Source organism: Phyllobates terribilis, unplaced genomic scaffold (assembly GCF_046119375.1).
Source record: "Phyllobates terribilis strain yellow unplaced genomic scaffold, ASM4611937v1 Scaffold_2__4_contigs__length_985480577, whole genome shotgun sequence".
NCBI lineage: Eukaryota > Metazoa > Chordata > Amphibia > Anura > Dendrobatidae > Phyllobates > Phyllobates terribilis.
In genome coordinates this window covers 639259963-639277948 of record NW_027362762.1, presented here as the reverse complement: position 1 = coordinate 639277948, position 17986 = coordinate 639259963, and the positions used below count along the sequence as shown (strand labels likewise).

Sequence of the window (17986 nt, the reverse complement as noted above, 5' to 3'; positions counted from 1 at the left end):
TCTAAGACACAACTGATATGAGGATACAGCAAGGAGCATGTGTGACGTGAGTAAACGGGGGTTTTGTCTATAATTGAGTGCTATCTTCAGCATGAAGATGAACAACAAGCTCTGTAAGTGATAATATGCCCCCCGCAGAGCCCTGATCTCATTATTATCAAGTTTATCTGGAATTACATACTAATTACATAGTTTGTACTGTAAGGTGGCTAATAGGACACATGGCTGATGGGAGGTATGTATCACAGAGGTGAATGTCCCATGTGATATAAACCTGGAATAATGCTCTAGTGCACATTGTACTAAGAGGTTTGTTTTTTGTTTTGTGCTTCTGGGTCAGGTTTACAGGCAGCCTGAGAGATGGGCGGGTCTGGCTGACCACATACCCCATCTCTGGGTGTGGTTCACATGGTAAAATGGATTCTGTTTGTTTTACACATGGCCTGTGTGTGGAGGTAAGAAGACCGCCTCTGTGATATTTCCAGACTGAGCCGGTAGTATGCTGGATGCTATCATGCCTGTGTGTACTGGGCTGTCTCTAAAGTGACTTTGTTGGAACTGTTTACTTTGTTTTGCCGCACTGAAAGGCAGTTTATTTTCCTTTGCTTGTGGCCTGTTTTGTGAAGCACCAATAAACCAGGCTGGACATTTAAATCGAAAAAGTTCCTGTGTTACCTCACCATGCACCCATGTGAGTAGCATTCCTACAGTATGGATGAAAAAAGACAATTGTCCATCAAGTTCAACTGAGGGACGGGAAAACAAATTCAACAGGCATTTGCACAATCACAATGCATAATAAAGTCCACTCCAAAAGAAGTAATCTTTCCCTCCTGATTCCAATTGTCAATCCACTGGACCAAACAATCAGAAAAAAAATTATACATTTACATAAATATTTAGCTTATTTTCTTCTAAAAAGCATCCATACCTTTTTTTTTTAAACCATCAACATTTCCCACTGTTACCAGTGCTTGAGGTAGATTATTCCACAAATTAATACCCAAAGGACCATAAAATTTAAACTATATAAAAAGGCCCAAATCTCTGAAACCATATGGTGGTTTTGTAAAAAAAATAAATAAAATGGAATAATCAGGGTAGCAGGGGGATTAAAATAAAAGCAAAAACTTGCCACTTTTGACCTGGTGGTAGGTCTTCTTTAAGGATCCTCCATTACCACATATTTTGTCATTGGTTTTCACGATCACTATGCTGGCCATATCATCACCACCCTCCACAGTAATTTATCAACCCATTTGCTTGAGATGCTTTTGACGTCATATAAATCAGTCATCCTGATTACAGAACTCCCAATAATCACCAACTGTCTTAGGCTAGGTGCAGACGAGAGTATTTTTTGTCATCCAGAAAATCGGATCAAATATGCAAATGACACTGATCAGAGTTTGAACAGAGTGTCAGCATAGTGTGATCCGATTCTCTCGAATGAAAAAAATAAATAGAATATTGCATCAAACACAGGCATGCAGCAATCTTTTCCTCAGACAGTCTCAGTCTGAGAAAAAAATCAGACTTGTGCATGGCCGCATACACTAACATTAGTCCAAGTGCAATCCAATGTTTGCACTCGGACCGATAATACAGTCAGATTGACAAGTTCTTACTCTACATACATTACCCTTTACTGAGCTACTTACTGGGTTGTTCTCATGGCTGTTATGAAAAGTGACATCAACTAGGGTTGCAATTTTGAAGACTGACACCCTTGCATCATCACTCAATTTTGCAATTTTGCTTGGAAGTACAAAAACCGGAATGGCCTTTCTTTTCTTAGACCCCTTTCCACTTCCTCTTACTACATTAATTTAGCTACTTACCTGCTCGTCGTTAAACACTTTTCCACCAGGAACATAACTATAATAACTATAACATATGCAGCAGTGACAGAGATGGATAGGAGAGAACAATATAACGGCTCTTTGCATTCCAATAGCTCACCACAATGCACAATTCAACCTGCTTTGGAGGTGATAGTGGGCCCCCTTACCTCTTGAGCTCCTGTGCAGCTGCACCAAAGACATGTCCACCCCTAACGTGATATGCAGGAGTTGGAATCTTACCCGGGACCTGGAAGGTAGGGGGGCCAAAAGGTACCTTTGCCCCATATGAAAATATTATTACAATTAAATACCTGTGACAGTTGGGGGCCTTGTTGAAGATTTTGCATTGGGATCTACAAGCTTCAAGTTACGGCATTGTTCTCCACTCTCCATGTCTTCCCCACTACTCCCAGGCTCGTTTAGCCGCATGCTCCTTTCATAATTGTCAATTACCTACTCTGTTGCAGTTTGCTTCTCCAGATCTCTAAACTAAGCTTTTAGGTGGGCAGCATGCTCACATTTGCCACATCATTATTCACCCAGGAACTCCTACTCCAGTTGTGCGTACATATCTTAGGCTTTGCAATGAAGAAAACCTCCAATTCTTCTATTCATTATCCAAACAAAACACAGCAAAGAATAATAAAAGGTAAGCTAAAAAGGACCTTTCACCAAATTTTTCATGTTTAGCTGGACACGCGATTTAATATTTGCTACAGAGTGCAGTAAAACTTTTTTACATTTTCTATTTTGCCTGTCCATTGTCGACATATTAGCAATCAAAATATTTGCCACCTAATGCACCTTTGTCCTCTTGTATAATGTTGACCAATCATAAGAAGGCAGTAATACTCAGGTGAAAATGTGCTCACCTTAGCTTAGAGCAGGTTTCTCAGTGTGTGAGATGCACAATGTCTGACAGCCCTGATCTCCTGGTCTAACCTCCTGCATGATTAGAAGTGCTGGGAGTAAAGCACGGATGACTAATACCTTTACGATAAAGTCCCAGGCAGTCCACGTGTGGAGAGGGGCAGCATAACATATAAATGGACCTCAACATAGAAACTAATGGTAATCCAATAATAACCAACATCCCATTTAATAAAATAGTGCAGTGACAGACTTTTCATGTGGTTTAATATGACAAAAAATGGTCCAAAAATAATCCTTCTTAGTCATTTGTAATCAGGCAGACTAGTTTGTGCAGAACACTAACTCAAACTGATGGTGTCACTGTTAAATGTAACACCATCTTTTTGTGATTGAAACAAGTTATGTGCCATATATTCCACAATATCCTCGCTTCTTCCTCACTTGCCAGAGGCAAAAGGAAACCAAATGTGGCCTGCATTTGGTAGGAATCCTGTCTGGACGGCTGTTCCGGTGGTGATGGTGCTTAGAGTTAAGGTTAGATGGTGCTTTTTATGTAGAATGCTGCATGCTCAACCCACTTCCAAAAAAATTACAAAAATGCCTTGTAGCTACACAACTAAAAAGCAAGCATCTACAACAGAGAGTTGTATTAGTGTGGCGTGTTTAGGTGTAAATTCTTTCTTGTAAAACAGATGTGCAAAAAATAATGTATCTGATATGCACACGTGTGGAATTTAGGAACTTTTGTTTTGTATTTTTAAAAGGACAATTATTCCCTCCACAAAAACAATTGCACTAGGAATGCAAAAACTCAGTACAATCAATTGTGTCAAGTAACCACATTGCCGGAAACATTGTAATTATTTTTCTATAAGAACTATTTTGCTGTTTTTGTTCTGCTTTTTAGTAGTTTGAGATTTAAAAAAATGTGTATCACTGAATCACTGATCAATGACACTAAGTCTGGCATCTCTCCTATCTCACTCTCCCAAATTGAATCTCTGTATTATTCGCAGACTGCTACTCACCTTCACTCCTGCGGTTACTCATCATATTACTGTCTGCAGTATTTGTCCAATGTTTTGGGCATTTTCTTCTAACCTCTATTGCTGAGCTGTCACCTCTGATGTACTCTCTCGTTATCCTAAAATCACTCTAAAATGGCGGCTGCATTCCTTGCATAGGTTTTTATACAGGCTATGATAGTTCCTCTTAATTGGCTGCACTATAGATTGTAATGTGATTGCTGCAAGGAATTATGGGGAAATCTGTGCATTCACACATGAGATCATGTCAGCCTTCTGTTACTGATGCAATGTTCTGCAATGTGTAAAAAGGTGGCAGGAATCTTATAGACATTTTGTTTGAATCAAGTCATAGATTATTTGAATTTATCGGGATCTACAGATTTCATGAGATTCAACTTGAATTCAATTTAGATCGAATCAATTCAAACATTTCTAGCTGTCATCCTTTTTTCCTGTATGAAATCCAGCAGTACAAAGTGCCCATTCACATTAAAGGACAACCACGAATATAAGTTCTTTTCTTCCGAACTGGAAGTACTCTTTTCAATAGCTTTCTATTCTGACTAATAAACAACATTTCAAGCAGACACCTGTTATGATATCCACGTGTCCTAATAAGTTGTGCTGAGAGGAGGGCCTTGGGCCACTATGGGCTTACTTTGAACAACTAATTGAAAGAATATATTACAATTGTGCTTACACCAGCAAACTGTTTATACATGTGTTACCTTAAACATCCAGTTGCATTAAAGAAGATTTCAGGATCCAGTGAACTCTTCTGACCAGACACTGCATTGTCTGTCCAGCCGGAAAATGGAACCACAACATATTCATTCAGTACAGGAAGAGCTTCATTAACCAGTTCCTTCTTCAGCTCATCAGTGGATGACAAATTCCAAAGCAAACCTATATAAAACACAGAATGACATTTTTTTTAAAGCATTGGTGGTAAACTATTACAAAGCGTTCCACAGCCTGACCTCAGAATGAGGTCTCAGACAAGAGCAGGAAAAATAGTTGTTCATAGAAAAATTACATAGGGAATTTTGAATCTCAACCAGTAGCCGATATCTTTGTAAGGTGGCATTCATACAAACGTGTGACACGTCCAAGTGCTGTTCAACTTTTTTAAATTTTTCTTGTATGGTATCATTGACACAGATGAGTGAATTTAGCCTAAGTTCACCTGATTTTCATCCAGAAAGAACAAATGGTTTTTCATATGTACTGTCATTGACGCGCCCCTGGGCCTGCTGTGTCGTGCGGCATCGTGCGCACGGGGGCTTACCCGGAGCCGGATCAGATGGGGGTAGTAGTCTCGTGGCGGTGACCCGGTCCGTGCCCAGGGAGTCAAGCTGAGCGGCAGTCTTTAGCAGTAGATGTTAGAATGTTCGACTACGCCACCCGTTGAATGCAGCTATGAAGCCGCCGCTGCAGGGCAGACCGCTGAGGCCGGTGGTAAGATTGTGCAGCGTAGCTGGTAGAACCCCCAACGGGAGGGGTATGACCTCAGGGCAGCAGATGTGGAAGATAGTGGTAGTGATGGTGCAGCAAGGAAGCTCAGAGACGTGTGGTGCAGTTTCAAGGCTTTTACTCACAGGTGTTGCTCCGGTCACTTCGGCCAGCAGTGACCACCCGAGCCGTGCTGCGTCCACCAGGTGCGGGACTCGGCCAACCCCCAGGCAGTTCCAGAGCGTGGTCCCAAGCTCCCCTCTATTCCTTCCTACGGGCCGTCCTCACCAGGGACCCACCTTTGTCCGGCTCCCTCGGGTCTTTTGGTGGCGAAACCTTTCCCGGCTTCCCTCACCCTATGCGTGGTTTGCCTTCCTGGTGGATATGGTGAGGGGTCGCGCCAAAACTTGTCCACGACCTCCGGTTCCTGGCTAAGGATGTTTAGCCTCTACCAGTTTGGGATCCGGTACCCTCTTCTGCCAACCCTTCACCCGTCTTAGTTCACTTGTGGGATCTCAGGGTTCCCTCTAATTGTGTCTCTGGGCCTTTCACTGGGTTTTTCCTCTTCTTCCTCTTTCTCTGCGCTTCAGGCCTGGCCCTGGAGCTGGGCCCAGCCGGAGCCACAGCTCCCTGTCAGCCCTCTCTGGCTGAACTCTCCCTCAGAACAGACTCTCCTCTGAACAGGACCCTGTCTAAAGATGGTGCCCACCTCTTATACTCCCTCTGACACCCGAGCCCAGGTGACTAGCACCCAATGGGCTCCTTCCTATGCCCAGAGTCCCTCCCCTGTCTGCTCCTACACTACTGGGATGTTCCTCCCCCCCTCCCACTCCAGCCAGGGACAGACGCTGTCGTACCTGCACATCTACCTAGTGGGAGTACCGTTGTTCTGTCCCCCGGAAATGGGATGAGTGTAGTGCATGCAGCTACTGAGCTCGGTCCCACACTCCATCCTTACCCGGGAGTGGAATACCACACCTCTGGTCTGAGGTGCAATACCCCTGTAGCAGCCAAGTCCTCGGGGTGCTACATTCCCCCCTGGTAAACCACAGCACGTCCTCGGGCTGTAAAAGAATAAAACAAAACATACAAAATTTTTAAAGTACACACTAACATATAAAACATTATAAAAAAACATTATCAGAAAATATAACGTTACGGGTAACTTCTTATATTATCATTTTAGCAGTATAAATTTTCAATATAAAACTCTTTTATATAAAACGTTCTTGTTCTTCCGGCCACGGTGCAACTTGTGACCGGGTTAAGTGCAACAGTCACTAATAGAAAAACAGTTCCTTATAAAACCAGAAGGGGGCGCTTTAGGAAGCGCAACTATTTACAGGGTATGGCCGCTCTCAGTCCTCGGCCAGTGGGGATAGGGGAATGGCTGCTCACAGTCCTCAGCCTGGTAAGGGATAGGGGCACACAGGAAACAGTCCCTTTAAACAGTTCCACACTAGTCCCAACGGGGACCATACTCTGATTAGCAGCATGTCAAGTACCCTTACGGGTAACTATTTACAGTACTTTATTTGGGCTACTTCCCTTCAGTAGCGGTGTCTTCTCCTTGTCTCCTCCTGAGGATAGTCTTCAGACCCATCCGGGTCCTCTTGATCTTCCCCATACTGCAACTCCTCCTCCGTCAACCGGTGCACGTGAAGGGCGTATGGTCCTTTGGCACACTGGTGCCAGGTGAAGGTAACCTCATCACCCGGGTAGAGGTCACGTCCTCGGTGTCCCTCCGGCAGGTGGCTCTCAACATCCCTGCGGGTAACAAAGACATCGCCGGGGGTTCTGTGATCCCGGATAAAGCCCCAGCCGTGCTCCATTTGAAACTTTATTACAGTCCCGGTGGCACGGGGACCGTGGGCCGCACGGCGGTTTCGTCGGGTCCGGCTTTTCTGCTCCGCGCTTTGGACCTGCAGCCGCTCCTCGCGGACCCGCCTCTCTCGCCGTTCCCTCTGAAAGACTTCCAGTTGTTGTCGGCAACACTCCTCACGTTGGGCTGCGGCCGCCCGGGTCTCTTGAGTGAACCCCATGAGGTCTTCGCCGGTGGGGTCCCACGCAAATTGGGCCTCTTCCAATGGGAGCTGGACAATGTTGGCGGGCGCCGGAGCCGGGATCAGAGGCTCACACTGGGGCCACTCCTTCCGGAGTCGGGGGTTGACGTACTCCGGTGGCCACACGAAGGACTGCCCATCCGGGCAAGTGTGCTGCGTGAATAGGTCTTCACCCAGGGGCAGCACTGTGGAGGTTGAGGGCGCGGTGGGGGCAGCGGCGCCCGGATTCACCTGGCCTTGCGACCAGGCCGGTGGCACTCTGAAGATGAAGGGTACGGTGGAGACGGCGGCGCCCTGGGGTACTCGGCCTTGCGACCAGGACGGTGGCGCTGTGGAGGTAGAGGGCGCTGTGGAGACTGCGGCGCCCGGGGGTACTTGGCCCTGTGACCAGGACGGTGGCGCTGTGGAGGTAGAGGGCGCTGTGGAGACTGCGGCGCCCGGGGGTACTCGGCCCTGCGACCAGGCCGGGGGCACTTCCTCTTTTGCCGCGCTCAGGGTCAAGGGGCGTGGCGTAACAGAGGGCACGACCGCGGCTCCTGCCGCTTGAGGCCTAGTTGGAAGCAGCGGCGGTGCGGCAACGGGCGCGGTAAGTGGAACTTCGGGCTCTGCGACGGGGAGCTGGGGCAGGCTTGCGGCTACTGGGCACGGGGTGATGACGTCCCCATTACCTGCTTCCATCTCTGCGGCTCCCTCTGCGGCATCGTCTCCTGCCTCCGTTCCTCCTGCACCATCCTCAGGGGCAGACATGCTCCACGTTGCGGGTGGCGTCTTCTGCTGGCGGGTTCCAGCCTGCTGGACCATCTCTCTCCTCCACTCGGCCAGCGCTTCTTGCTGTACCCGGGCCATCTTCCGGGCCAAGGCCTCCAGCGCGGTCTGTGCACGCTCCCGATTTCTGGGGAGCTGTGCCAGGATCTCCACCAGGCCTTCCGGGGTGGCAGCCTGCAACATGTTCCGGACCACAGGGTCGGTGCTGATCGACTCTCCCTCCATCTCCGGGTGCGATCTGTCCAGACTCCTCCAGGCCGCACCCATCTTCTTGGTTTTGTTCTGTATCCGCCCCCATTGAGGGTGGTCTCGGGGCAACTTAGTGATTGTCAGTTCCAGGGGCAGCCCTCTCACACTGATGGACATTTCTATCATTGCAGTCTCTGCTGGTGGGGGCGGTTTCCGCTTTTGGCGCCATTCCTGGACCTGGCCCATGATGGGAGGTGGCCTCTTGCCACCCTCTGGCACGCCCACAATGGTGTCCGCTCTGCCAGGGCGGGAAATCGTCTCAGATGGCGGGAATCGTCTCTTTATGGCGGGAAACTCCGTGGATGGCGGGAAAAGGCTGCAGATGGCGGGCAAACGGCGGGAAACGATCCGAGATGGCGTCCGATGGCGGGGACCCTCCGGAATTGGCGGGAGACTCCTTTTTACGGTAAATGTGAACTTTTCTTCAGGCACGCAGTACCCGTCGGTTGCGGGCACGAAATCCTGCCGACTACGCCAAAGTTGACGCGCCCCTGGGCCTGCTGTGTCGTGCGGCATCGCGCGCACGGGGGGCTTACCCGGAGCCGGATCAGATGGGGGTAGTAGTCTCGTGGCGGTGACCCGGTCCGTGCCCAGGGAGTCAAGCTGAGCGGCAGTCTTTAGCAGTAGATGTTAGAATGTTCGACTACGCCACCCGTTGAATGCAGCTATGAAGCCGCCGCTGCAGGGCAGACCGCTGAGGCCGGTGGTAAGATTGTGCAGCGTAGCTGGTAGAACCCCCAACGGGAGGGGTATGACCTCAGGGCAGCAGATGTGGAAGATAGTGGTAGTGATGGTGCAGCAAGGAAGCTCAGAGACGTGTGGTGCAGTTTCAAGGCTTTTACTCACAGGTGTTGCTCCGGTCACTTCGGCCAGCAGTGACCACCCGAGCCGTGCTGCGTCCACCAGGTGCGGGACTCGGCCAACCCCCAGGCAGTTCCAGAGCGTGGTCCCAAGCTCCCCTCTATTCCTTCCTACGGGCCGTCCTCACCAGGGACCCACCTTTGTCCGGCTCCCTCGGGTCTTTTGGTGGCGAAACCTTTCCCGGCTTCCCTGACCCTATGCGTGGTTTGCCTTCCTGGTGGATATGGTGAGGGGTCGCACCAAAACTTGTCCACGACCTCCGGTTCCTGGCTAAGGATGTTTAGCCTCTACCAGTTTGGGATCCGGTACCCTCTTCTGCCAACCCTTCACCCGTCTTAGTTCACTTGTGGGATCTCAGGGTTCCCTCTAATTGTGTCTCTGGGCCTTTCACTGGGTTTTTCCTCTTCTTCCTCTTTCTCTGCGCTTCAGGCCTGGCCCTGGAGCTGGGCCCAGCCGGAGCCACAGCTCCCTGTCAGCCCTCTCTGGCTGAACTCTCCCTCAGAACAGACTCTCCTCTGAACAGGACCCTGTCTAAAGATGGTGCCCACCTCTTATACTCCCTCTGACACCCGAGCCCAGGTGACTAGCACCCAATGGGCTCCTTCCTATGCCCAGAGTCCCTCCCCTGTCTGCTCCTACACTACTGGGATGTTCCTCCCCCCCTCCCACTCCAGCCAGGGACAGACGCTGTCGTACCTGCACATCTACCTAGTGGGAGTACCGTTGTTCTGTCCCCCGGAAATGGGATGAGTGTAGTGCATGCAGCTACTGAGCTCGGTCCCACACTCCATCCTTACCCGGGAGTGGAATACCACACCTCTGGTCTGAGGTGCAATACCCCTGTAGCAGCCGAGTCCTCGGGGTGCTACATCATCAATATTCCATCTGTAGGCTATCCAAATATTTGTTTATTTTACATCCATATTGCATCAGCAGTAACGATGAAAAGATCTGACAAAATTCAAATTTGCCAAATCGCAAGGATTTTATAAGTAAATTTGATTCTCAGAGAAGTTATTCTCTGAAAATTGAATTTCCTTTCTTATACTCTGGTGTTTGAAGACAACGTAAGATGTGAAAAACAACAAAGAAAACAAGTTATACTCACCTCACCACTCACGAGTCCAGCTGCTCTTTTGCCTACTGTCCCGTCCTCAAAGCCGCCTCTTCCTTCCACTATCACGAGCCACATCTTCTAGACTGTTCACTTCAGCCATGACCATGCTTTGAGGTCACGCATTATGCAACACATTATGACAGGAAGTCTCGGCCTAGAGTGAACAGGCCGGAGCCATGAGGGCAGAAAAAAGAAGTCGTGAGGACAGAGCGGCAGGTAGCAGTGATGCCCGAATCTAGTCCTTTTCTTTCCGATGTTGCATATTCGATCTCTTCACTCTATACAAGGGCTTCCATCCGAGACAAGGCCTCAGAGGTCACCACACATCACACATCTGTGTCATTATGATGGACATTGACCTCCAAGGCTTGGTCCTGACCAAAGGGTCCCTGCCTAGAGTGATCAGGCTGGGTGATGCAGCTCGGGATGAGAAAAAGAAGTGACGGCTTTGTAGACCAAACAACGAGTATCAGTGGAGCCATATAGATGAGCAGTGAGGTAAGTATATTTTTTTTCATATTTTTGAAATGTTTGCAAGCTATTTTTGATTTAGCAAAATAATGCATGGCTCGCAAAGCTAATGAACAAAAAACTGTGCTCACAAAAATGCAGATTTTTTGTATATTGAAGTAGAATTAAATTGTACTCACTTAAACTTGCTTATCTCTAATTAGTAGTTAATAAAATTTACATGATGAATGTTCGTTCCCAATTGACAGCCTATGTAAACAGTACGTCGAAAGTGAAATTATTTTTCAGCTTGCTGAAAAATCATTGTTTTTGGCAGTGTGTAAATATGCTGTTAAATGACTACCAATTAGCTTGCATATAGCTGATACATGTCACGAGGGCACTGTTTGTGGTCACCTGGCAGCTCTAGCAGGCTTGGGACTGGCCACTCAGTTTACAAAAGCTCATGAGTTGCACTGGTCTTCATCCTTTAACCTCTGTACAAGGATCTGGACTTACACAGTGGCCCATGGGCTAGGGCCAAGGAGTCAGCTGCTATTCGGTGCTACAAGCTGGCAAGAAAAATAGTCAAGTAGTTGGGTAAGAACCAGGAGGTATAGGTAGGTATAAAATTGTAATGTAGGAGAATGGTCAATGAAGTCACGATCAGGTATACACACTAAAACACACAAGAGCTAGTTAGACTATAACTGGCAGTGGGAACTGATGTTCAGGGGTTTAAATAGGTATGATGTGGGGCGTGGCTGAGCCAACCTTCTAACTGATCAAAAATGCCGATGTTTTGGATGTCAGAAATGCTACTCCAGTCTTTGACTGGAGTAGCATTTCTGGCACGGTGCACAGAGGCATACAACACTCAGCAGAGGTGGAGTGCGCCTCTTAAAGAATTTGGCACCTTGTGTACTTCATCAAGACTGGTATAGCATGAATGTGCACTACACTAGTCTAGAAGAATTGACTCCTATGTGTATTGAAAAGCTGGGAGATTATGTTGAAAATGATGCATTTGTTTTTTTGGAAAGTCAATTAAAATAATTTCTATAGCTAGAGGGCAGATAATTTTAAATCAGCCTCGTAGTGTAACTGTAATTGAAATCACTGTACTTGGGGCAATGGGGCAACATAAAAGGTACATCTGTAATACCCCAAAGATGGGTATCATTATAATTGTATGCATTGTTACTCATAATATTAGAGTTTAGCATTATTTCATGTAAGAATTGGTCTCAGTGACGCTGTATATCAACACTCATTGCAGCAACCCAAGTAGTGATAAGCTAGGATCCCCACTGAGGCAGTTGCTAGGCGGATGGCTTAGTGGGTGGAGCCTCTGGGTTTACTAAAGATAGCTGCAACCGTTATTTCAGTCAGAGCTCCAGTGAGCTCCTCAGAGGACAGTTGGGGACCAGCCAGTGAAGCAGCCAGAAAACATGTGAGGGGATTAATTTTCCCTTTTTCCCAGTAGGCTTAATATGGATGGACTGACCTGAGTAAACCTGTAGGATAGCCTGAGGACTATCACACTTGAGGCAGATGGAATTCCCTGGTCTGCACAGCACCCTAAGCCTACCAGAATACCATGCCGTGGAGATAGGAGGAGTATGGGCCTGGAGGGTAGCCCCCCATAATGAAGATGGGTAACAGGAGTCCTACAAAATAAAGGTCAGAGGAAACAGGGATATGGGGGTCTGCTGGGGAAAGCCACCCCAGTGGGATAGGAGAATACTCTATCGTGTCAGCTTGGATAACAGGATAGGCTCTGTACACACTTGCTGTTTATCACACCTCATATATGCCATTTCCTGCATCTGTCACTAAACGCCCTTCTGAGGAACTTTGTCATCTGCTCATGTTATGTTGTTACATCTATGGCTGTAATTCATCTTTCTGGCTGTGATACTTTGTTAAAGCTGAACATTTACAGTAAAAGTTTCATCTGTTTTTGAAAGCACATCTGCCTCCTGACTCACCTGTTACCCTCCGCCTCAACATCTCGGGAAACGCTACCATTGCCACCACACAAAGAAGAGGGAACAGTAAACGCAGCATTAATTCCCCCCACACCCATAGCCGTGTGTCCATTATTTATTTTTACTGTGCACCAGAGCGCCAGGCACCGGGCACGGCCACACAAAACCCCATGTGACACTAAGGAAGGATCCGACCCATGCCCGGTGTACTGGGTGCCCCCTGCGCTCCTGGGTGTCACACATCCCCCAAAAATGGCAGCATAGTCTGCATACACCATGCCTCTCATTCTCAGGTAAGTCACTTAAATTATGCTATATTTAAAGTAGATTCCATACTGTAAAGATCTGAGGCTGTGGGTTGTAAGTAATCACCTAGGCAGGTTAACGATGCAACAATATTTTATTGATCACAGCCATGGTAATAAAGCAATTGCAGGTTAATGGCCAAAATACATTTCTTTCAGGCCTCAAGTTCCCAATCTGGGTTCAGTAGTTCCATTGGCTCCCACTCACTGTCTCCCAACTTTTGGTTGGCCAACAGATTTCGTATCTTTAGCCAGTATAATAGCCACAGTCCATGATTCTCTAGACGGCCGATAAAACGATGAAAGCACAGGTATCCAATAGCAGAAGTCCTTTGAAGAAAGTTTAAATCCAAACGACATACTCCATAATGGTAACATGTTTATCCATCCATCCTTCCAAGTCCATGGTCTCCATCCTCTTCCTTCAATCCTTCCACACAACTCTGACTAAAAAATGTCTCTCCTCTTCTTCCCTAGGGTCAGCCCCCTCCCAGCTCAGAAGTGCTGACACCCTTCCCCTTAAGCATTTACATTTTGCTAAAACAATGAAGAATATTCTAGAAGCCTTCATCTGAGACTGCCTGTAAGACCCCCTGTTGTGACAGCTGCACTGTGTCTCAATCTACACTCACCTAATGAGATTATTGGCTGTTGAAACAATGGACTCCTGAGATAAAGATGAGATTAGTGGAATGCTGGACATTTTACAAGTGAATCTTACATACTGACAAGTAAGCAGAACTATGTAAAACATAACAAGTAAATCACTAATAAAACACAATAATAATATTGATAAAAATGGTGGTCCATTGCTGGAAAATGATCATAGTCTTTAGTAAGTGGGCAGCTCCTCACATACATCCCCCATTTTTTCAGCACGGACACGAATGTAAGAGGTCTCGCCTTTATGAGAACTAAACTTTGTATCATCCAGTTTCCTCAAAGCATATTCCATGTCGTCCTTGCAAATATACTCCACAGTCCCCATTCCACCCTGGTATACGTCAGTGTAATAGACATCTCCAGCTTCTCTCATATGGTCTTTCAGATCTTGCCAACTTCCCGATGCGGGAAGCCCTGAGACAAGGACTCTGTATTTAGTTCGCTGGATCAGGGGTCTGTCCCTTCCACGGGGTCCTACATATCCTCTCCCTGATCCCCAGTTTGTCCTGGGAAACTCCACACGTGCCCAATGAGAGCCAAACTTGTATCCATTGAAACCAGCCCCAGAGTGCTGACACCCAGTTAGGGGGATGGTCACTTGGCGGCCTGATAAATAGTGTTCTGGGGGGACAATATCTGGGCTGACCAGAGTGATGGTAGAACCAGTGTGCCAAAGTCCCTGGCCCTCCTCCCTGATGTCATTTCCCTCCCCCAGGTCACATTCCTTCATGGTAGCAGTTATTGTATTTTGTGTATTACTCACCACAAGTGGGGGATTAGTCTGCAGATAGTGCCGCTCCCTCTTGGCTGAAGCAGTGAGAACCAGTATTTGGCTTTGGGTTACGACATTGGCCCAGTGGCACACCAATCATCGTCCTAGGTTGTGATGTGGGCCAGAACGTTCCCAGCATTTCCTGGCAAAATGCCCCATGCGGCCACAGTTATGGCAGTTTAGCCCTTCTCGCCCCAACACAGACCGAACCTGGAGGCTTGGGAAACCTCCCCCTCTTTGTGAAGTCCAAAATCCCTGCAGTTCCTCATCTGGCCGGTCCATAGGTCTCAATGGCCTCCCTGTAAGATCCTATTCCTGACTCACTGGGGCTGTACTTCCACATTGCCCTGGTCGATTAGCAGACCAATCATTAGCCAATCTTGCAGCCTCATCCAGGCTGAGTGGTTTTCTATCTGCCACCCATTCTTTTAAATTACCTGGGAGCTTTGACATAAATTGCTCCAGCATGACTATATCCATTACATGTTCTGCTTCCCGAGCCCCCAGTCCTTCTATCCACCGAGTGCATGCCGTATGTAGTGTGTTAGCAAACTCCCGATGCGTGTGTGCAGCGGGCTTGTCAGTCTCCCGAAACTTCGGCCGGTAGGTTTCCGGCGTTATGGCATACCTCTCTAGTAATGCGCTGCGAATGGTAGAGTAACATCTCTGATCCCCAGAAGACAAGTTATTAAAAGCTTCTCTTGCTTTTCCAGTCAAGCCAATGCTCAAAAATCTGGGCCAGTCACTGACTAACACCACATGCAGCAGGTAGAGGTTCTCAAATAACCATAGATGTTCATCAATATCTGAGGTGTCCTCATTAAACTGTGGTATATCCTGGTACCTTAAAGATGCAGGCCCCTCTCGCCTGTTATTCACTGTCATCTGCGATGAGGCACGTGGGGGTAGTGCTTCATGCACACCCAGAAATTTGTTTGACACTGCCCCCCGCTCCATCTCCGTGGCCCGCTATCCTAGTGCGTCCAGCATCCTCCTCAACTCAGTCGGTCCATCCTCTGTCATCTCTTCTGCCAAGTTACCGCTCGGTAACTTTCCCTGGTATGCTCTCCAGAGATAGGTGATCCCACCACTGCCACCACTTGTAAAGATCTGAGGTTGTGGGTTGTAAGTAATCACCTAGGCAGGTTAACGATGCAACAATATTTTATTGACCACAGCCATGGTAATAAAGCAATTCCAGGTAAATGGCCAAAATACAGTTCTCTCAGTCCTCAAATTCCCAATCTGGGTTCAGTAGTTCCACTGGCTTTGTACAAGGCCATACTCACTGTCTCCCAACTTTTGGTTGGCCCATAGATTTCGTATCACCAGCCAGTATAATCGGTAGCCACAGTTCATGATTCTCTAGACGGGCGATAAAATGATGAAAGCACAGGTATCCAGTAGCAGAAGTCCTTTGAAGAAAGTTTAAATCCAAATGACATACTCCATAATGGTAACATGTTTATCCATCCATCCTTCCAAATCCACGGTCTCCATCAATCCTTCCACACAACTCTGACTAAAAAATGTCTCTCCTCTCCTTCTCTGGGGTCAGCCCCCTCCCAGCTCAGAAGTGCTGACACCCTTCCCCTTAAGCATTTACTGTTTGCTAAAACAATGAAGAATATTGTAGAAGCCTTCACCTGAGACTGCCTGTAAGACCCCCTGTGGTGACGGCTCCACTGTGTCTCAATCTACACTCACCTAATGAGATTATTGGCTGCTGAAACAATGGACTCCTGAGATAAAGATGAGATTAGTGGAATGCTGGACATTTTACAAGTGGATCTTACATACTGACATACTTGACGCCCCCTGCGGAAGTCGGACGATGAAACGTGCGTAGGGGATGAGGGACTCTGCATCACGCCGGTGTTAACATTGGACTTTTGCTGCAGTATGTTACCACTGTACATCATATGATTACCAGTATTGTCACTGGCCTGAGGATTAAACATACAGGGAAACATCTTTATTTTAGTACACTCAACAGAAGCAGTATATCCCATGCAAATATACACCTTGGATTAGATGCAATCTATAGTCCCTCACAGTTTGGAGGTGCTTTTCTATTATTTGTATGTTTATATGTATATTTAACCCCTTAATAACATCTGACGTACTAATACGCGTCTGTGCCCTAGGACTTAAGAGCCAGACCCGTATTAGTACGTCATGGCGATCGCGCGCGCACACAGGCTGTGCGGGCGCGATCGCCGCCGGGTGTCAGCTGATTGTCACAGCTGACACCCGGTACTATGTGCAGGGAGCGGTCCTGCACCGCTCCCAGCACATTAACCCCCGCGATGCTGCGATCGAAGTCGATCGCGGCATTGCGGGGGCAAGGGGAGGTGATCGGCGATACTCACCTCTTCTTCCGGCTTCCAGCGCAGTCTGCAAAGGCTTCCCGGGTGTTGCCATGACGACCCGATGTTGTCATGACAACATCCGGGTCACCAGAGAGCAGGAAGATTGCTTGGGCATGCGCAGTGCATCTCCAAGCAATCTTCACACTGTGCACTTCTGACAGCCTTCATGGCATAGGGATGGTGCTTCATTCCTGTGCCATGCAGGCTATCAGAAAAAAAAAAGTGAAAGTCCCAGAGTGGGACAAAGTAATAAAGTGTATAAACTGTGTGAAAGTGAAAAAAAAAAAAAAAAATGTGCAAAAATATAAAAAAAAAATAAAAAAAATAATACACCAAAAATAAAAATATAATGTACCCATCAATAAATATTATTTAAAAAAAAAAACAAAAAAAACAATAAAAGTACACATATTTGGTATCGCCGCGTCCGGAACAACCTGACCTATAAAACTGTCCCACTAGTTAACCCCTTCAGTGAACACGGTAAAAAAAAAAAAAAAAAAACGAAGCAAAAAACAATGCTTTATCACCATACCGCCAAACAAAAAGTGGAATAACACGCGATCAAAAAGACGCATATAAATAAAAATGATACCGCTGAAAACGTCATCTCGTCCCGCAAAAAACAAGCCACCATACAGCTCCATCAGCCGAAAAATAAAAAAGTTATAGCTCTCAGAATAAAGCGATGCTAAAAAATATTTTTTTCTATAGAATAGCTTTTATTGTGTATAAGCGCCAAAACATAGAAAAATGATACAAATGTGGTACCGCTGTAAACGTACTGACCCGAAGAATAAAGCTACCTCATCAATTTTACCACACGCGGAACAGAAAAAAAAAAAAAAAAAACAATTCCTGAATTGTTGGTTTTTGTTTATTCTGCCTCCCAAAAATCGGAATAGAAAGCGATCAAAAAATGTCACGTGCCTGAAAATGGCACCAATAACAACGTCAAGTCATCCCGCAAAAATCGAGCCGTCACATGACTGTCTGCCAAAATCTGGAAAAATTATAGCTCTCAAAATATGGCGATGCAAAAACTAGATTTTACAAAAAATGCGTCTTTTAATGTGTGACAGCTGTCAGTCATAAAAACCCCATATGATTCTGGCATTGCTGTAATCACACCGACCCGAAGAATAAAGTCGTCTAATCACTTATACTGCACAAGGAACGGC

The 17986-nt window shown here is 46.9% G+C and overlaps 1 protein-coding gene across 1 annotated transcript in view; it reads right to left on the bottom strand.

Annotated features, from left to right (window-relative positions):
- PKP1 (plakophilin 1) overlaps positions 1-17986 on the bottom strand; it is a 177492-nt gene that overhangs the window by 68282 nt on the left and 91224 nt on the right. Inside the window, exon 6 of the mRNA XM_073666620.1 lies at positions 4474-4651. Coding sequence (XP_073522721.1) covers positions 4474-4651 — 178 coding nt within the window. The remainder of the gene's footprint in view (positions 1-4473; positions 4652-17986) is intronic.